We start from the raw sequence: 21,904 nt of genomic DNA, 5'->3' as shown, positions 1-21,904 counted from the left end.
AGCACACAGCCTCTCTAAATGGATCACTACCTGCGCAGACACACTAGCCCCCCTCAGAAAACACATCGCCACCCGTAACATCAAGAACACCTCATGGTTCACCCCCGAACTAAGCGGAGAAAATATGGCGACAAGAACCCTCTACAACCAACTCATTCGCACCCACAACCAACTCATACGCACCGCCAAAAGAGATCACTACAAGACAGGCCTCGATAACAACTCTCAAAACAGCAAAGAACTCTTCACCATCATTAATGAACTAGCCAAACCCAAAGCTAGCAACATAGACACCTCACACACACAGCCCCTATGTGACGCCCTCTCCAAACACTTCCACCACAAAATCCTGGACATCCACGACAGCTTCATACCACACACACCATCCACACACACCCCTCGCTCACCCAACTCAACCCCCACTCATGACCCCCCCACCACACTCACCACCTGGGCCCCCACCACACACGAATAAATCCACATCGCATCTACAACAAAGCCAGCCCAACCATCGCCCCCGTACTCCGACACATAATCAACTCCTCCTTCGACACCGCCACCTACCCAGATCCAGATCCCTGGAAGCACACGGAAATCACCGCTCTCCTAAAAAAAAAACAAAGCAGACCCGGAGATCAACTATCTCCCCATCTCCCTCCTCCCTTTCCCCAAGGTTGCCGAGAAACTTGTCAACGCCTGTCTATCCCACTTCCTCGAAGAAAACAATACTCTTGACCCCTCACAATCCGGGTTCCGCAAGAACCACAGCACGGAAACCGCCCTCATCGCATGCACCGACGACATCAGGACCAAAGTCGACAAAGGCGAGACCGTTGCACTCATCCTCCTAGACCTCTCCGCAGCCTTAGATACTGTCTGCCACCACATACTCCGCACACGCCTCCACAACATAGGAATTCACCACAAAGCCTTAGACTGGCTCACCTCCTTTCTCACCGACCGGACCCAGAGAGTCCGCCTTCCACCTTTCCACTCCATCGCTACCAAGATCATCTGCGGAGTCCCCCAAGGGTCCTCCCTCAGCCCCACACTCTTCAACATTTACATGATCCCCCTAGCCAACATCCTCCGATCACACAGAATCACTGTCCTCTCCTACGCAGATGACGCCCAACTCATCCTCTCCCTCACCCGCAAACCCACCACCGCCAAAACCAACCTACACGCTGCTCTCCTCGACACCGCCAACTGGATGACAACTAACCACCTCAAGCTTAACTCCAACAAAACAGAGATCATCATTTTCGGCCCCAACAAAACCACATGGGATGACTCCTGGTGGCCCACTGCCCTAGGCCCCGCACCCACCCCCACAAGCAGACTAGACTACGGTAACACCCTCTATGCCAGCACCACACTCAAACGCAAACTCCAGAGAATCCAGAACACAGCCGCACGCCTTGTCCTTGGCCTCCCCCTCCACGAACGAATCTCACCACACCTCAAATCCCTTCACTGGCTCCCCATAGACAAGAGAATCACATTCAAGATCCTCATCCACGCACACAAATCGCTACACAACACCGGCCCAACCTACCTCAATGAAAGAGTGAACTTCCACACTCCCACACCCAACCTCCAATCAGCCGACCTCGCCCTAGCCACAGTCCCCCGCATCCAACGCACCACCACAGGAGGCCGGTCCTTCTCCTACCTCGCACCCAAAACCTGGAACTCCCTCCCCACCAACCTTCGCAAAACCAAAGACCTCCTGCTCTTCATAAAGAACCTCAAGACATGGTTGTTCGAACAGTGACCCTCCATGCCCCCCTTAACAAGCCCCCCCAAGCGCCTTGAGACCCTCACGGGTGAGTAGCGCGCTCTATAAATTTCTTTGATTGATTGACTTCATATTTAACACGTTTTTTGCAAAATTCCTCTTCTTTGGTGAACCCAATTAATTTGTGAAACTACCTTTTTAGGAACAAAGTACAAAACCGCATATCAGTCTCACCTTCAGCATAACATATGGTGGTGTTGGGCAATTTACACTGTTAATGGCCCATTCACTGTCAAGCAGAGGATAAGATCTTTTCACAGGAAAGAGCCAGCCACCTTGCAACACAATTTAACAATATATGTTTTTCACTTTGTTGTGTAAATAATATGCTTTATTTATGACATCTTAGAGGGAATCATATGCGAACAACAGCTCATCAGTCATTCTTGCTGGCCAAGCCAAAGCCTCATTCTTTTGATACTTGGCAGGGTTGAGGTAGCAGTTGATTAGCAGCAGACGGGCTTGAGACTTATAGTTTAAACCTTTGATGAGCCTAAAGAATGTCTGAGTTGCTGGAAACATCAGTGGGCACTATTGTTTGGGGATGTTTAATAAAAATAGAAAGGCCACCCAACGGCGACTAAATATGTTGCGTTTTGTGGCCATGACATGAAAACCATAATAACCTTCAAGCAACATAGATTAATTGGCCCATGTCTCTTGGAGACAAACTATATCGCCATTAAGTAGACTCATCCTCTAAAAGTTTCTTGAGACCTGCCACATTTCAAGAAATGGTTGTCAGCTGTTGACTGCTGCCTTCCTCTCTGTTGGTATCCCCCATTCTGCTAATTGAGGGGCTTCCATGAGCAATGCGATTGGAGGCGCTAGTGGTGAAGGCCCACCAAATTTGATTCACTGTGGGTGTCCCCAAGAAGGTTCTGAAATCTTACCCACACCTGATCCTCTGAGTGAATATGAACCAGAGATGGTATGTGTTTGAATAACCTTAAAATATTACTCTTGTTCAAGATGTCATGTAAGCCTTTAATGCAGTATCTTGGGGTGAGCACTGCCTCAAACACTGGAAACTTTGTCTAATGCAGGAGATGCTCCTAGGTTCGATCTGACTTTTTGAGTTAGAATAGGAGGGCCCAAGCCTGGTGGATCAGTCATACAGAATCCGTTTTGGCTAGTGACCAGTGACCTTCAATGTCAAAGGGCTGCCTGTTGGGTGAAGAGGACAGTGAAGGCAGACATAGAGAAGCCTCTACTGGGTTTACAAATGGTGGGGCACTTGCGTCATATGCCTGGGTTACCTGATTACTGGCATCCATTTTCAACTTGTTAGAGGCTTGTTCATGTACGGACTGAAAGGCAGGACTTGCCTCTTGAAGTTCCAAACTCGAATCGTATGCCAGGAAGGTCTGGGTGCTGGAGGCCATCTTCTTGTTTATGATCACTTGTTCGTTTGTAAGCTCAGGATCAGAGCTAGCTTCACCAAGGGCCTGAGAGTCCTGTGTATTCCTGCCGGGGGGAGGAGTCTTAGAGGGCTAAGTGATGCCCGCAATTGATAGATGTTTATTAGCGCCCAGTTTCGAGGGGAAGATTGGGTATAACGAAGCACAGTCCTTAGCTCCTGGTATGTTGCAGTTTGAGTGAAGTTGCTGCTGTGCCGCTCTTTTTAGTTTCACTTTTTTATTCTGCTTCCTCAGCTTTTTCTTGGCCCGCCTAGACATCAGAGCCTCTAGAGATGCGGAGCTGGATGGTGTCTCATTTTTGTTGTTACCTTTAAGCTCCACCTCGGAGGAGGGGCTGGAGCGTAGTTGAGGATCTGGCGCATCAGACCATACTGCAGAAGCCACGGGGTCCTGATAGAGCGGTGGACTATCCAATTTGTTGAACTTGAAATGGGGAGTATCCCCTCTACACTTGTGGGACCTTAGATGTTTTTGCAGTAGGCACTCAGGCTGGAAGGTGCCAAAGGGACATCTTTGCTTCTGAGTGTGGTGACAATCTCACTAAGAATCTCAGGAAGTGTTACCCGTTTATCAGTTATAACTGCTCAGGAACAAGAGCACAACTTATTGTCCAGGTTGCCTTGTATTCTCTCTTCAGTGGAGTCGATCTTAATGCCTAGATTCACCAGGCGCTGCACAATAGATTGCAGAAGATCCATCTGAAGCTCCATTTTTGTTGACTGCCATATCATTGCTTTATTTATTGAGTTTTGTAGGCTTGCGTTCCAGGGAAGGAAGACCCTGTCTCTTCAGGCGTTCTAAACAACTATGGTGCTAGCTTGAGTGTTCTCTCTTTTTCAGTCTCAAGGCTTTGTAAGAAAGAGGCTGTCAGTTCCCCCATACCAGTGTATTCGGCGGCTTGGCCAGTCTTGGTCAGGAAGAGGCTGGAGGAAATTAACTGGAATTTGGACTTTGACCCCTCAGAACCAAGTGTGCTATGGTGATGGATTTGTGACGCAATTACTTGTTCTCTTTTCGCTTTTACTAAGGCTATCCCACGCACACCAAGTTTTGAGAGTTTGTGGAGTCTAGCTTGAGGTGCTCCGATGCTTGAGAGTTAAAAGAGGTGTTAAAAGCCTGCCATAAGTTGATGCTCAGACATGCCCATAATCCCAGGGCACAACTGTGACCTTCGTTTTGCGTTGAACTAAAGTGGGTTGAGGCAAGCAGGCCATCCTACCATGCTCGGTCCAACCGTTAAAAGAGACGCTTCATCGCCTTCTGAAAGTCAGTGGTGGAGACGGCTACTAAACCCTCAGAGCCAGGAAGAGACTGAAAGAACTTTGTGATGGCTCTCTTTGGAGGAGCCTTGGTTAACGATTTTGAAGGTGAGCACACCTGATCAGTGCTCTGGGTACTCATTGTACTGGCTGAGGTCGGAGTTACTTTCCCCTTTGTGGAGGAGTTTGAGCAGGGGGCCGGATTTCTCTTGGATCCCATGAGGATGGGTAATTAGGGCGGCTCCCTTGAATGAACTTCAAGGGGGCTTAAAATTAAGTTGTTGCCTTTGCGGGGAAAATTAGACCAATACAGGGCACAACTTATTGCTTGCGAAAGGGGGCCCCCTGCAGCAGGACAGTGAAGAGAAGAAGCAAGAGTGAGATCCTAGAGTGAGGAACGAGAAAAGCTCACCAGCCCCCGCAAGCTGCACCCAGCTCCAGCTGGGCAGCTTCTGAGAGGTCCTGGGGCAAACTCTTAGCAGTGGTTGCCTTCCACCACGTTGTTCACCTTCAGATGGCTCCGATGGCGTGTGGGAGGGGTAGAGGAGAAGGGGGAGAAGTTGCAGAAGGGCAGTGATGACACAGCACCCCCACTGGCCCTCACCCATCATTCCTGCCCCTTGTGCCTGATGCCTCACGGTGCACTTCAGCAGAGGCTTCAGCTTTAGTGCTGGCTGCCCCGTTGGGTGCTCCTGTGGTCTGCTGGAGGACTGCCTTCAATCCGCCAGTAATTGCCGCTGCGAAGAAGGCCTAGCTCCAGACACTATGGCCACAGTTACCACAGCTCTCACTTATGCCTCCCCGCATCACCCAGGCTCGCACTGCGTCTCTGCGTGTTTCAGGGTATCCTTCCGCATGCTATACCGGCTCAAACAGGAAAGAAGGGTCCTAAGACCTCCAAAGGTAGTGATATTAACGAGTCTTCAAGAGCCGGAAACAGACACCCAGTTGGACCGAATTTGTGACCATGGTGCCCTGCCTGCTGCAGTTGAAATTACTTCAGTGCTGTGTTGATGAATGTGCAGAAATTAATCAAAAGGCAAAGCCTGCGCTTCAAGTAACCAATTTATCCCTGAAGCCAGAACTGAAAGCTTTTCTGTAAGACAGCTCTCAGAAGCTTTCTTACCCTAGCTTCGCAATGCCACTTCTGGTTATTTTCTTTCAATTGAATGGTGCAGCAGGTGCAGTGGCACAAGAGCCTAAAGCTCTAGGAAACCCACTCAACACTGATTATTGCTATATATTTTACTACTAAACAAGCAGTCACAAGTGCAGGTTCCTTGCAGGCACTAGGGTCATGGTTTGAATGGTGCAGCAGGTGCAATGGCAGAGGGACTAAAATTTCTAGGAAACACACTGAACACCGATTTTTGCTTTATTTTACTACTACCCCCACCTTGAAACTAGCTATGGCTGATATCTCCTCACTCCTTAGCGACTGTCTGCCATCCCAGTGCTCTCTGTGGTGCTGTGTGAGTGCGGCCTCCTCCACTGCCGCACTTCCTGACCCCTCCTCCCTTCTCTCACGGTCTTCCTCCCTTGCAGGCTTCCTCTTCTCACCTAGGATACTGGCACACATTAAAAGTGAACGGATAATGTTTTTTCACAGTATGAGAAGCTTTTATGAAAAGCACTTAAAAGTTCTATAAAGTATTTCAGCACTTTATAAGAGCACTAGTTATATTGCACAAAGACACTTTTTATGGCACTAGGGAGATTCCATTATGTTGCCAGGATCACAGGATGTTGAGCCAACACCAAGACTCAAGCCGAGTTCTCCAACTCAGCAGCTCTTTCTGTTACTTTACATATTTTGTATAGTTATCTGCAACATGTACAAAAAACATTGACAAAGACAACAGATTTCACCTGGGTGAAACCAATTGGCTTCGCCAATGATTGTTTTTTATTTTTTCATATAATACGATCTTGAAATACATACCTATAGGATGTGTGCTGCATGAAAACATCTCCAACATTTGATTTTACTAAAAGGTTGTCCATGTAGAATAGCAAACAGGCCATCCTAAGAGTGCACATAACTGACTTGCCTCTTAGTTCACTACTGGCATTGTCGGGATGGGTTGAAGCATGAACTTTTCAAAATTCATGTTTGCAAACTATTTTAAAGAAAAAATACTTGCACTGATTTAGTCTGATGTGCTGCTACTACTAAGATGAAATAGTTCTGCGTGTGAATAAAATAAATTTTTGGAATTTTTGAAGAAACCTTTTCACATTTTACACGTTTGTTGCAAAATGTATTTAAAAATGAAGGTGGCCCAAAAGGTAACTGTGCAAGACTCCCTTGCATCCCCTAAACCATACATCTACAGTGACATTACATTATAGATTATACAGCAGTTCTGGCTTCAGTGCAGCATAGCTGCAAGAAAATAAAAAGCTATAACGCAGTCACTGATGGCTGTCTCATAAAGCTTTTATCTTTACTTTCTGCCATTTGCAACATGGCTAAAAAAACATTGGCAGCGCCAATAGATCTGGCATAGGCACGACCTATTGACTTTGTAAATGCTGGTTCTGCTAAGCAGTGGATGTCTTTCGGTCCAGGATGCCTTTCTGGCTGCAGAGATCTATTAATTCATTTTTATACTATATTACATTCAGATAGAAAATTAAATCCTCCTATGCACTTGGCAGAGACTCCGGGTAGGTAGTGTGCAGATTTTAAAAGTATACATAGAATGACTTACCATCCTGTGCCCCATCCTACCCTAAAAGTCTGAACTGGAGTAAATATGCTTCTTAAACTCGGCTCTGTGTTGATGTTTATATCTCTCAAAATTGAAAAGAAAAAAAAAAAAAAAATATATATATATATATATATATATATATATACATATATAAATACATATACTATTGCTCTACAAAAATGACAAGCAAGGTTTTCAGACCTAGGATGTTCTTATACCTGCTTAAGCAGACTAAAGCCTGTGCATTACTGTGCATTTACACATATTTTAAATGCATTGCCGTCTTAGTTTTGTACACTGCAGATTTAGGGACTGATTACGACCTTGGCAGACAGGATACTCCGTCATAAATGTGACGGATATCCTGCCCACTGTTTTACAAGTTCCATAGGATATAATGGAACTTGTAATATGGAGGACGGGATAACCATACAACTTCAGTGGACTTCATTGTATCCCTTCCGCAAAGGTTGTAATCAGCCCTTAGTCTAACTCTTGAAGTAAGTATAGCCTTGTTCTGAAGCTGGCACGGCAAGTGACAATGGCAAAAGTAGTGGTCAGCATTTTTATTGTAGCTTGATCTTAAAGTCTTCTAATATTCTTCTCACAGGAAGACTGATGCCTGTTTTTTACTATCTAAACTTTCTGTTTAATCATGGTCCTGTTCTATGCTCTTTGTATGATGAAAATTGTTCACCCGGTGGAGCGATGGTGCGTGGAAAAGGCAAATCGCACTTAGAATATTTTTGATGCTTCCCCGTGTTCTATTAAACATGGGTTAGACTGACTTCCAGGACCTTTTCAGAGTGTCTTATTTATTTCACAGAACCTGGTGCATTATTTGTTGGGCGCTGCCTTCATTCAGACTTTGACGAAGGCAGATGCTGAGTCCAGGGGTAATGGAGAGGTCTTCTAAGGACACTGGGGTGGGACACTGCCCTTGATTTGGCTGGGTAGTGTTAGCATGATGAATTTAATTGAGGTGAAGTCTAACCGTCTTCATCATTCATTGCTTTGCATGGATTGTTTTGTGCTCTACGTGATATGTTTAAAGGCATATGAAGGGGTCGTCTGAATTTAACCAGGTAACACAGGTTTCTTTTCCTGACTACTAACACAGCCAGAAAGGTGCTGATTGTGTTCTGTATACCATGATCCTCGTAGATCAGAAAAGTCCCTTTGTTTATTGTAATATAAATGATTACTTCACCAGACAATTAATTGGGTCGGGATAGCTTGTAAAAATGAATTATACTGTTTTCTGTAGGCCTGATGGAGTCTACGTCAGCATCCAATCCAGCAGGGGAAATGAGGCCCTTGGTGTGTTATGGGAAACAGACTGTCAGTATTTTTACCAATAGCCTTGAAATGTCTAAAGGAGTGTCAAAACTGCTTGCTCAGATGCTAGCCACATTATTGTCTACAGGGGCCAACAATGTGGGGTGCGTTCTATCGGTAGGTCCTGTGAAAATAAAAATAAATCCGATGAAACAATTACCCCATAATCCACAGTATCCTCTCAAACCTAATACTGAAGCGGAAATCGACTGACAATTGCTGATCGGATTAAGCAGGGTGTTTTGGTACCAATTGTTAGTAGGTGCAATACCCCTATACTTGCGAACCAGAAGGCTGGACGGCCAGCGTGTAAAATGTGCTTCCCCACTATTTTGCATTAAATGTGTTCTACTTCGATGAGATTTCCGGAGTCTCTCATTTTTGTTACAATACTTTCTAGTAAGTAGTACTGGACAAGAAGACGAATCTCTTGCTCACTGTCGCAGAACGTAGCAAAGCTGTCCTCACTAGTAACAATGTCATCTCTGGCCTGAGCCAGCAGACGGAATGAGAAAAAACTAGCTTCCTAATTTACCTCCAGCCACAGTGCGGTACTCTGGTTACCAGCTAAGGATATTTTGTATCCCTTCTGCTGGAACCCCGAGTGTCTGGGTATTAATAATAACAATAAGAATGATATCTTCTTTTTAGGTCTCACTGTCTGTGGGCAGAAGACCTACTGTATCCAATATAAACTTAGAGTAGGCTTGCTCATGACTGGATGGCATTACTGTCTATCTCAGTTCCCTGCTCCTCATTTAATGCCTTTCCCCCCCATTTTTGAGTTTCTCCTGCTACAGAAGCATTTCATCCTCACTGTGGTATGTATAAATGTATGAGTTGTATCATATCTCTGCAGACATCACGAGGAACTATTTTCTCTCCTTCTCTCTTCTTGTTCTACTTACTTCTCTCTCTTCCCACCCCTTGCTCTTTTTATGTAAACATGAGCTCCACCCCAGTCCCATCTCATTCTGTCTACTGCCCGCAAGTAATTCAGCAGTGGATGCTTATCTTTAAATGCTTTTTTCAACCATTCCATGATTGCTGGTGCACAAGTCAATGTGTGCATAACAGCCAGTGGGTCTCCGACCCAGTATTGCAGGCAAGACTTAATGTTTTTGCTAATGCTTGTTAATATTGCCATCAATACTACTCATTTATTGTTCATAAGCACAGTAAAGAAAATGTGTTGTACCTAGTTTAATAGTATTCAATTTACAGACAATGGGAGGATAGCTCAGTCGGCCTGTGCTAGAAATGGGGTCTTTGGTTGGCAGTCAGGTTACCCCCTGTACAAGCAAGGACCCTCACTCTAGTCAGGGTAAAGGCAAATCACCCTCAGTTAACCCCCGCCCACCCCCTTGGTAGCTTGGCACCAGCAGGCAGGCTTAACTTCAGAAGCAATGTGTAAAGTACTTGAACCACTACAAAATGACAACACATGTTTAGAACAATAGGCAATATTTATCTAAACAAAACAAGACCAAAACGACAAAGATCCAACATACACAAGTCAAGAAATGAATTTTCAAAAGAATGAGTCTTAATCCTTAGAAAACAGTGAGAATGCTGTTGTTACACAAAGTACCGGGCCAGCGTAAAAAATAAAGCCGCACGGGCGAGTGTGTGTCGGAAAAGTCAGCGATGCGTCGATTCCTTGCCCGCAAGTGAGGCTGTGCGTCATTTCCGTCTTCATCAGGTCAGCGATGCGTCATTTTTCCTCTCTCGCATGAGAGTGATGTGTCGATTTCCAGACGAGGCACCTCGTATCAGCGCAGTCGGGTTGACATGGAGGCCCAGGGACGACGCTGGGAAAATCCGGTCGCACGGTATCAGATAATCGCGATGCATGGGGCTTGCGTTGTTATCAGACTCCGTAAGGTGGTGTTGCGTGTCATTTCTCCTGCTGCAATGCGTCGATCTTCCAGCCGCGATGTAGGTGGAGCACTGATTTTAGCCACGAAGCCAGCAGCGTATTGTTTATCAGCCGCGTTAAGGCAGGTGCGTCAAAAATCTCCCCGCATGGCAGTCTGTGCATGGATTTTCAGTTCTTGTCATCCAACTTCACCTTTCAAGGGCCCAGGGACTAGATAGGGAACTACTTGGCAGGGCAGGAATCTCAGCAGAGAGTCCAAGTGCTGGCAGGGGAAGTCTTTGATGGCCCTGAAACTTCAACAACAGGAGGCAAGCTCAGTTCAAGTCCTTGGAGATTCTTCTCAAGCAGGAATGCACAATAAAGTCCAGTCTTTGTCCCCTTTCATAGGCAGAAGCAGCAACTGCAGGATAACCCAACAAAGCACAGTCACAGGCAGGGACAGCACTTCTCAGCTCTTCTTCTTGGCAGAGGTTCCTCTTGATTCCAGAAGTGATCTAATCTACAGAGGTTTTGGATTCACTACTTATACCCCTTTCTACCTTTGAAGTAGGCAAAACTCAAAGTAAAGTCGCTCTTGTTTGTAAGACCCTGCCTTGCCCAGGCCAGGCCCCAGTCACACACCAGGGGGTTGGAGACTGTATTGTGTGAGGGCAGGCACAGCCCTTTCAGGTGTGAGTGACTACTCATCCCCTCCCTCTCAGCAGAGATGGCTCATCAGGATATGCAGGCTGCACCCCAGCTCCCTTTGTGTCACTGTCTAGAGGAGAGGTGCAAACAGCCCAACTGTCAAACTGACCCAGGCAGGGAATTCAGAAACAGAGTTCACAGAATGGTTTAAGCAAGAAAATGCCTACTTTCTAAAAGTGGCATTTTCAAACTGACAGTCTAAAAACAACCTTTACCGAAAGATGTATTTTTAAATTGTGAGTTCAGAGACCCTAAACTCAACATTTCTATCTGCTCCCAAAGGGAATCTATACTTTAATAATATTTAAAGGCAGCCTCCAAGTTAACTTATGAGAGAGATAGGCCTTGCACAGTGAAAACCGAATTTGGAAGTATTTTACTGTTATGACATAGAAAACACATTAGTATATGCCCTACCTTCTTAAACATACACTGCACCCTGCCCATGGGGCTACCTAGGGCCTACCTTAGGGGTGCCTTACATGTAAGAAAAGGGAAGGTTTAGGCCTGGCAAGTGGGTACACTTGCCAAGTCGAATTGGCAGTTTAAAAACTGCACACACAGGCACTGCAGTGGCAGGTCTGAGCCATATTTATAGGGCTACTGATGTCGGTGGTACGACCAGTGCTGCAGGCCCACTAGTAGCATTTGATGTACAGGCCCTGGGCCCCTCTAGTGTACTGTACTAGGGACTTACTAGTAAATCAAATATACCAATCATGGAAGCACTTGCAATTTAGCACTGGATAGCAGTGGCAAAGTGCCCAGAGTAACAAAAACAGCAAAAATAGAGTCCAGCACACATCAACAACCTAGGAAACAGAGGCAAAAAGTTAGGGGAGACCTAGGGGAGACCACTGCAGGGATGCCAAGTCTAACAGCCTGGTTGAGAATGAGACTTGTGTACTGCAGATGACAGATGTTGACAGCCTGTATTGACTTACTGAGCCATAATTGCAGAATCAAGGAGAGCGCACAGCGTCAGAAGGACAGCAGAGGCATAGCCTTGAAACTCAGAACTTGTCTGCTCAGATCATGTTTGCATCCTGGTATAAAAGGAGCAAGTGATATTTGGGCACACAAAATGCATGTATTTTCCCCTAGTCTTGATCAAGATTTTCTAAGTGTGGCAAGCACCATACATTTTGACCTAGTTTATGTGATTCAAAACCACAAAGTGCAAAATTTCATCCTAGTAGAACCTATGTCAAACACAGAACTGATCAGACCTGAATGATAATGAGACTTTGATATCCACTGCTGGACCTTTGGCTTTCTCAAAGAAAATTACATTCTACAAAAACTATTTACTAAGTATGCCTTCAAGCACCATCTGCTGCATAACTGTCTGTATGGCTCAGCCCATCTCCCTGACCTGCTAAAGACCTGAGCTTAGTAACTGCCGCAGTCAAAAGAACCAACCAATTTAAGACATCAATTGCATCAGATGACCTGAAGACTAGGTTTGACTGCCAATGAGCACCTGGAGATGTTGTGGGTCCTTTAACTCTTTTCACCACAACCTTCTGGTCAGCGTTGGACTCCTTTGATATTTTGTCAGATTGAGCTTAGAGGTGGCCAACTCTGAAACAGTTTGAGATTCTTGAAAAATGTTTTTTGCCTTTTAAACATATGGCAAAAATCTCCTGTGTGTTTGAGGGACACTTTACACACACAATTGTAGCTGTATATTAAGGTCTTAAATGTCCCCAGTAAAATATTTTGTAAATAAGTTCTGCAAAAATGTGTGTGCCTTTTACCACAAAATGTAGCCCAACATACTTTTTCTGTCGCAATATAACACACTAAAAATCACCATGTTCATTATATTTGGAGATTTCCCGACACAATTTAAAAAAAATAAAATAACAATCGTCAGCAATATCACACACCTCAAGTTAATATGTCACTGCATATCTCTGTTAACACTGACCGCTTGATGCAATCAATCCTTCTCTCCAGGACTCTAAAAAGAAACTTTATCTGGCTAGCCTCTGCATGATATAAATACTGTAACTGATAGAATATGTAAGAAAAACAAAATCCAACAATGCAACAAAGTAAATTCCAAGCGGACACTAACCATGGATGCCTGAACAAGTTGAACTGAAGTTCTGTTCCAGGCATCATATTGTTCAGCTCCAGCCTTCACTAAAGCCTGCAGCTGATTTGCTGCATTTTGTATGAGTCTAGAAGTAAAAACAAAACAGCATTTAATACTCATGCAAGTTCAAGGAGATTGTACAACAGGAATGGTGTATGTCATTGGCACACCAGTACCTACAAGTTTTAGTGACATTTTAACTTTCTCGGAAACATAGTCTTTCTTTTTTAGCTTTGCTTTGTTGACACTGAGCATCAATTATGCCAACCATATAAATATTCTTGTTTTAGACAACATGTTTTTTCAACTACAGTGGACTTCATTGTATACATTCATGTACCATTTTTAGGTCTGGCTATGCTCTGTGTTAGCGGTTTTCTAGATTTTGTGCCAGCACACATACAACATAACATACAGACGGGGGTTTCAGTCAGCATTGCCTTGTATTACTGCACTGTATTGCAGGGCTCTCCTTTATAGTTTGGGATCACTTAACGTGGATATCAGATGTTTAAATTGTGACCAAGTGAACTAGTGACTATGAAAAAGTTGTTCTTTTCCTTTGATTCTTGCTGCTGCCAGTCCATAAGACACCAAAAGCAGTAATGAATGGGCAAGGTGTATACGTTTTTTATTTGGCAAACACAAAGTTGTGTCAGTACCAAGGGGGAGATGGTACGACCTTTTGTTTTGCAAATCGCAATTTGCGATCTGTTTGGGAATCACAAATTGCCTGTTGCAAAACAAAATGTACAACAGTGTTACGTGCACTGCTTGCGATTTCCAATGGGGTCGCAATTTGCAACCCCATTGGGAAAGGCCACATTCACAAGGATGGTGGCCTGCTGAGGACAGCAGACCACCATCTCTGTGACTGCTTTCTCAATAAAGCAGTTTTAAAAAAAAATACAGGCCGTTTCCCTTAAAGGAAAACGGGATGCGTTTCAAACAAAAAAAATGAAAAGTTTTCTTTTCATTTTTTCCAAAGTAGGCAGTGGTCCGTGGAACCACTACCTGCTCTGAAAAAATATTTTTACTTCCCGTTTGCAAAAGGGTTAGTACCAATTTGAATTTGGTGTTAACTGTGATTGTTTTGCAACCGCATTTACCATCAGAAAACAATCATACATACCACTGTGACGGCAATAAAGAAGGGACTCCCTTGGAACGCCCCTTCCTAATTGAGACTCGCAAACGCTTTTTGCGATTCAGTAAACAGCTCACTGAATCGCAAAATTGGGTTTGTACATTGTTTTTTCTTGTTGCAAACGGCCCGATTCTGTGAAAAAAAGAAAAAAAAGCTTTGAACATCTGGCCCTAAATTCCCTTTCTGCTCTTGTGACATTCAAAGTGTGTCACCACACACTGCTCGCGTCTAGAAGCGTGCTTGCTGCATCCCATGGGGGCTCCTCTACTCCTTCTCACGCCCAGAGACTCTGCAGGTGTTGTTACTCGTGCAAGCACTCATTACATCTAAAGTGCTCCTCATGCTTCAGCTGTGTGGCCCCATGCTTCTCCCGCTAAAAACCTCCTTATTAATTTTGATCCTCCACAAGCTACGTGGCTATGTAATGAGATGACATGAGCCTACTTCGTGACTAGCACTGGCATGGTCACTTTCCCTGGTTCTTCCACATATCTTCTTCTGCTCCTTGCCCCTCAGTCCACAAAGACTGCCTGCTCAGATAAAGCCTTTGGTAATAGCATTTTAGTCTCACACAACTTTGAAACAACAGGGAACATCGCGGTCAGCTCTGTGTATGTAGTACACTATTGAAGATGTGTTTTGAATTTCATTTTTTTTGCTCTTGAGTAATTATACACGCATTAGGCTAACATATTAGGGCAGCAACATCACATCAAAGAGACAACTTTGTTTTTAAACAGTACATTATTGACATTCTTGTAAATTCCATCACAACTCGATAGTTGTGCATCCACAAGCTGTATGTCATTTGAAAAGAATATGCTTAGGCTTTCCTGTTTTAGGTTTAAACCTGTAATAACTGATAAAAAACCACAGTGAAAGCAAAATAGTCCTTATCAGTGTAAACATATACACTGATAAAATACACCACCTGCAAAACTAAAATGTTAGTCAATGAAAATAGAGTGAAAAAGAATGTGTTATTTTTTATTTATTTCTGACGGGGCAACACAGTGTGGCTTTTTGTTACAGAAGGCAACAGCAAGAAAGACAAGTCTAAGATTAGTCTGCTTTTGTTTTGTAGTTTAAGGTATCACTAAAATGTTTTTCCTTTTAGTTCTTCCAGTTTTGCTGGCTTAAATTATAGTATAGGATTTAGTAGTATGCTTTGAGGTCTGATCTAATTATTAAATGCATTGCGGAGAATCTAGGAATATTAAAAATATGTTTGTTGCACTGTTCAGCACTGTCACTGATTAATGAAATGTCTGGCTTTTAGGAATCTTGGCCAATATCTTCTATCAAATATTCCTATAGACACAGAACAGGTAAAATCCTTCGATACGTCAGGCCTCTTTGCTCACAACTGAGTATTGATAACAAGTCAACTGCCAAACAATCAGCCCTTACACAGTAAATGCAAGGTGTAGTAACAGGTACCTGTAAGAAACTGGGTTGCTGGTTGGGGGGGGGGGGGGAGAGTGAGCCCTTCTCAAGTAACAGCCACATTCCTTAATGGGGTGAACCACAAAAGTCAGTAGATTAACGTGGGCATAAGTTAACCGCCTAGTAGCTTAGCACAAATGCAGGTTTAACGTGGAGGCAACATGTTAAGTATTTATGCACCACACAAACAGTAATGAAGTAAAAACACAATACAAGAAAAATCCCACACCAATTTAGAAAAGTAGAGTAAAAGTTATAAACATTATTTGCATAAAAATGACAAAATCCAATCAGTAGAACCGGAGATATGCAATTTCAAAGATATGGCAAGTATAAAGGTCAAGAGCACCAAGTGCCACTTGCAGTCAACTGGTGGTGCTCGAACTGGGAAAAGTCACAAGTTCAGGCCAACTGCAGTAGAGGACATGTTGGATACAGTGACATGGTTTGTCCTGATGTCACGTTACTTTTTCAAACTCCAGCGCAAAGAGTCTGGTTCGTTGTGGAAGAGGCCGCGAGGAGCAGGGAAAGCATCATGGACAGTCATCACTGCAGCGTTAAGAGTTGGTTTTACCAGAGCTTCGCGTTGGCGGTCGGTATGGCAGGGAGGCCTTGGCATGAATGGGCCCATTGGCGGTTGCAGAGCCCCAAAACTCAAAGATTTCCCTCATAACTCCAAAAGAGTGCATTCTGATGCCATAAATGGCCCAGGGCCTGGTCAGGCACCTCTTGGAGATCAGGGACCCACTCTTGAAGAGGCCAGCAGGGTTCAGGCAGGTCCAGTTAGAGGTCAAAGCAGGTCCAGTGCAGTAGGTCAGCTGGGCAGTTTCAATGACGCCTCTAGAGCTCTGAACTGGAGGTCAATATGCTGACCATTGGGGTCACTTTAGGTGGCCGGGGATGAAGGAAGCATGTCCATTCTTCCTTCTCTGACAGAATGGCAGGCCTCACACAGAAAGGCAGTCCTTCTTCTGTAGTTTAAACAGGTCCAGGAGCGTGCTGAAGAGTTGGTCTGGGGGCCAATATTTATACCTGGTGCCAGCTTTGAAGTGGGAGAAATGTCTGCACGTCCCCCTACAGCTGGTTCTGGAATTTCCTTTGAAGTGTGGTAGGTGAAAGCTCCAGCTCTCTCACCTGATCAGGATGGCTCATCCTGCCATCAACCATACCTCCTCAGTGATACTGTCTGGTAGGAATACACAAAGGCCAGTCGCCAATTACATCTAGTCATGTGACCGAGGATACAGGCACCAAATGGTTAAGGCAAGAAAATGCCAACATTCTAAAAGTGGCATTTTCAGAATTGGGACTTAAAATCAGACTGTACCATTAAAGAAGGTTTTAAATTACAATGCAGGTGAGCGCAAACATGACATTTCTACCTATTCCCAATCAAAAGTTATCTCTTGTTAAATATAATAAGGCAATCCAATGTTATTCTATGGGAGAGGTAGGCCTTGCTGTAGTGCAAAAACTAATTTAAGAGTTTTTCACCACCAGGACATGTAAAACTTAAAAGTATATGTCGAACCTTTTTAATACACTGCACCCTGCCCTATGGGTTATTTAGGGTATACCATATGGGTGACTTAGATATATTAAAAAGGAAGGTTTAGGCCTAACAAAAGTTTTTTTTTTTCGCCAGGTCAAAATGGCAGTTTAAAACTGCCCACAGGCTGCAAAGAGCAGGCTTAAGACAAGTTTGAAAGCGATACTTAAGTAGGTGGTAAGTACTGTTGACCCACTAGTGGCATTTAATTTATAGGTAAATGCAATATTACTTCACTATGAACTTTCAAGTAAATGAAATGTGCCAATTTTACCATGTTTAGAGGAGTGAGCAGCACTTTAGCAGTGGTTAGCAGTCGTACATTGTGCAGAATCCTAAGGCTAACAAAAACAAATTCAGCAAAACAGGAGGAATAATATCAAAAATTCTGGTGGGAGAAAACTATGCAAGGGAGTCAGGTCTAACAGTACCTGTGCAAATTGTGTTGTCAACATGAGCAGAGGATGGTGGTGAATGCACCGTACAAGACTTTCCATATACCAAAGCCACAAAACAGCAACAATTCACAGCTGCAAGGTGCCCCATTGTCATGTCTGAAACAGTTAGCCAATAATGGCTTTATATACAACAGCAATTTACTTCTGGGCACTTTGAGCTTGTATATATATAATTAACAGCACAATTTCAAGTCCCAGAATACAATGTGATGTGTAAAAAAGTCAGGACTGACAAAGTTTGACCCTCGACAAGGGGACAACTGACAGCTATGATTATCCATGACACAATAGCAGCACCATATGCTGAAAGCATCAGGCTTAATTTGTTTTAGCATGCAGGGCTACAAATGAACCTAGTGTAATCCACAAGGTACTATGCCACTACAATCTCATAATACTTAATAAAGAGTAGGTGAACAACCCTCTCCCGCCAACATTGCCCAGAAATGTATTTATTTTAACATGTTCTTCTTTTCTTAATCGACTGATAGTCCTGAAAACCAGACTACTGAGAAGGTATGAGATGTGAGAGAGGGCCTGTGAAGGGAGTCTGAGGGTGAGAGAGAGTGCAATATCCTGACATCTATGTTTAACACAGATTACCATAAGTTCAATGGACACAGTGCCAGTGGGAAGACACTACATACAGTGCAATACTTTTCCTTAAAAATCAATATGTGCGTAATAACAATCACTGCAAAAACACTAAGGCCCTCATTAGGAACATGGAGGTAAACACCGTTCCCCGCCGTGGCTATGCTGAACAAAATCCCGCCATTGGCGGTGAACAGAAACCCGCCATATAAAGATGCAAAAACCCCAATCCGACAAAAATTTCCCTGTCACCAGTCACCGCCAGGACCTTGTCAGCAAAAATGCTGGACATCCCACCCCGCCACCGCCGAGCGCACAAATTCCCCGTCGTCCAAATAATGAAGCACAAATCACTGCGGCGGTCAGTGGAAGTCGAACAACCATTGGCGGTACAGACCGCCACGGCCAGCAACGGAACCCAACAGTAACAATTGCACACATTGGCAAGTTTGAAACCCACACACCTGACACACATCCACATCACCATAAAACACCCCACTATCCTTTGCATTGCCAATAGGACAACTGAGATTGAAAACTCGACAAGCAGACAATGAATGCCACAACATGATTTACACCCCTAGCCACACAACGCATCACTTACAACACACACCATGTCAGCCCCCATGCACCCACACTTCATAGAAAGGGAGCTAAGGACCATGGTGAATGAGATACTCAAGGTCGAGCCACAAATATTCGGGGCCCAGGTCCAGCACAAACCCATCGCCAGGAAGATGGAGTTATGGCAGACCATTTGTCAACAAGGTCAATGCAGTGGGAAACCATCCACGCACGAGGGACGACATCCACAAGAGGTGGAACGACCTGCGCGGGAAGGTGAGGTCCATGGCAACCCGGCAGCATCCCGGCACAGCACTGCGGTCCAGAAGACTAGGGGGGGACCTCCACCAACACCCCCGACTACCATGACTGGGAGGAAAAGGTACTGGCCATCCTGCACCCTGAGGCCCTCACTGGAGGAATGGACTCGGGTAAGTCATCTACAATTACCCCATATCTACCACACCTGTAATGCATTCACCACCTCACCCCTCCAACAGCCACCAGGACAACTACCTCACCCAGGCCACAATCACAACATCCAGTCACCCTGCATGCCCACAAATCCACCAACAGGCCCACATTACTCCCACTGTGCACAGCCACCTACCCCTGCAAGGAATCACAATGGCACTACACCACCCACAATGCACCGCCACACACCAAGCAAAATGCAATAGCAACCTCACAAAATAGCCCCCCCTGTGCACCCCATCTGATTTTGCAATTGTAACAGACATGTTAATTTCCCCCAACAGGCACCACCACCCATGCCACCGTGACGGACAGGGCAAGGAGTGGCAGTGCCCCACATGGAGACCAAGGCACCACCCGAGGAACCCTGGACAGTGAGGGATACCCTGGCCCCTCTCTCAGTCCTGAGTTGTCACCATCAAGCAGCCCCACTCAGGACACCACTGACACCCCTACCACCCAGCCACCAACATCAGCCCAGGGCAACCGGCCCCACACCTCTGTATCCAGGCCACAAACTGGTGGAACACAAGGACAGAGGCCAGTCACCACCTACCAACAGGCAGGAAGATGATGGCCCCAGTACAAGTGTTACCGCTAGACCTGTGCATGGGACACAGCTACAGGGGGCTAGGCCCAGTGGGAGGGCATCAATGGGCCAGGGGGGAGGACACAGGATAGATACTGCAGCCCAGGACGTGATCTCAGAGGTCCTGGGAGCATACCATCATACCCAGGACAGATTGGCCCAGATTGTGGCCACCATGGAGCAGAGTCAAAGGCTGCAGATAGCCCAACACCAAGAGACCATGGGGCAGTGGAAACTGCTCAATACCACCATAGCCATCATTGCAGGTGTGCTGCTGCACCGTGTCCCAACCCAGCCTGACCTCCACCAGTAGCCCACTCCCATCACTATAAAGAGCACCATGGCATCCCTGCCACCAAATAAAACACCTGTTCACCAATGTAAATGTCCCCTGTCAGTATGTTGAATCAAATCGAAGTGTGCATGCAATTGAAATTGAAATCATGTATTCATATCTTTATTGCAGGAATGGCATCCTACGCATAACATGGGGTGGTGCCAACAGAAATGTCTAACAAGTCATCCATCATGTCACATGTCCCATGCAAACCTGGTACCAGTGACAATGTCTATAGACCCAACACCCCCATAGAGGATAAGGCATACCAATAGTATGCTGCATAGACAACAACAGCATCAAATAGTACCTCTTAGTTACTGGAAGTACAGTTGGATCAGTTGGTTCCTGGAGTGTACATCTTCCCCCTCCTCATCATCATCACCATCACTCTCACCCCTCTCAGGGGAAGCTGGTCTGGATATACAGCACCCTTTCCTCCAAGAGGGGAATAGATTTCCTCACAGCAACGTTGTGCAGCATGCTGCAGGCCACCACTATTCTACACACCTTCTCAGGCTCATAGGCCAGGGATCCCCCATAGATATAGAGGCAACAGAATCTAGCCTTCAGGAGACCTATAGTGCGCTCTATCACCCTCCTAGTACGTCCATGGGCCTCATTGTAATGCCTCTCAGCATCTGTCCTAGGATTCCTCACTGGTGTCAGGAGCCAATGCATGTTTGGGTAGCCAGAATCACCTGCAAAAGTGGGTAAAAGAGGACTGTCACTGACAACCCTCAGTTGCAGACAGCCTGGCTGTCAACTATGTGCCAAAAAGTGTCAGACGCACTTACCTATGATCCATCCTCTGTCCCCTTGTAGTTGTTCCATCATGTGTGGCACACTGCTGCTCCTCAGTGTAGGAGGCTGGCCTGGCTTATAGAGGGTACCTTGTGGTACTTACACCTTGCCAGGTCCAGTTATCCCTTATTAGTAGATTAGAGGTGTTCTAGCAGCTTAGGCTGATAGATGTAGCTATAGCACAGCAGCTTAGTACTATATCATAGAAAACACAATACTCAGAGTTCCTAAAAATAAAGGTACTTTATTTTAGTGACAATATGCCAAAAGTATCTCAGAGGAAATACTCCCTTAGGAGGTAAGTAATATACACAAAATATACACACACAAACCAAATCAGGTAAGTAAACAGTTAGAAAAGTAGTGCAAACACTGTAGAACACAATAGAATGCAATAGGGAAAAATAGGCCTGGGGTGACACAAACCACATACTCCAAAAGTGGAATGCGAACCACGAATGGACCCCAGGCCTAGGGTAGTGTGTAGAGGGTTGCTGGGAGTGTAAGAAAACACTAAGGGTGTCCAAGATACCCCACCCCAAGAACCTGAAAAGTAGGAGTAAAGTTACCTTACTACCCCAGAAAGACAGTAAAGTTGAGATAGGTGATTCTGCAAAGGCAACAACTGACTGCAAAGCACTGAAGACAGATTCCTGGACCTGAGGACCTGCAAAGGAAGGGGACCAAGTCCAAGAGTCCAGGGGGGGCCAGGAGCCCACTAAACCCCGGATGAAGGTGC

At 45.1% G+C, this 21,904-nt stretch overlaps 1 protein-coding gene across 1 annotated transcript in view; it reads right to left on the bottom strand.

Moving 5' to 3' along the window:
* Positions 1 to 21,904, bottom strand: part of ACOX2 (acyl-CoA oxidase 2) — a 256,635-nt gene that overhangs the window by 31,294 nt on the left and 203,437 nt on the right. Inside the window, exon 11 of the mRNA XM_069206549.1 lies at positions 13,183 to 13,288. Coding sequence (XP_069062650.1) covers positions 13,183 to 13,288 — 106 coding nt within the window. The remainder of the gene's footprint in view (positions 1 to 13,182; positions 13,289 to 21,904) is intronic.

Source organism: Pleurodeles waltl, chromosome 9 (assembly GCF_031143425.1).
Source record: "Pleurodeles waltl isolate 20211129_DDA chromosome 9, aPleWal1.hap1.20221129, whole genome shotgun sequence".
NCBI classification, from domain to species: Eukaryota; Metazoa; Chordata; class Amphibia; order Caudata; family Salamandridae; genus Pleurodeles; species Pleurodeles waltl.
Note: the sequence above shows the minus strand (reverse complement) of the source record. Positions and strands in the feature narration are given on the sequence as shown.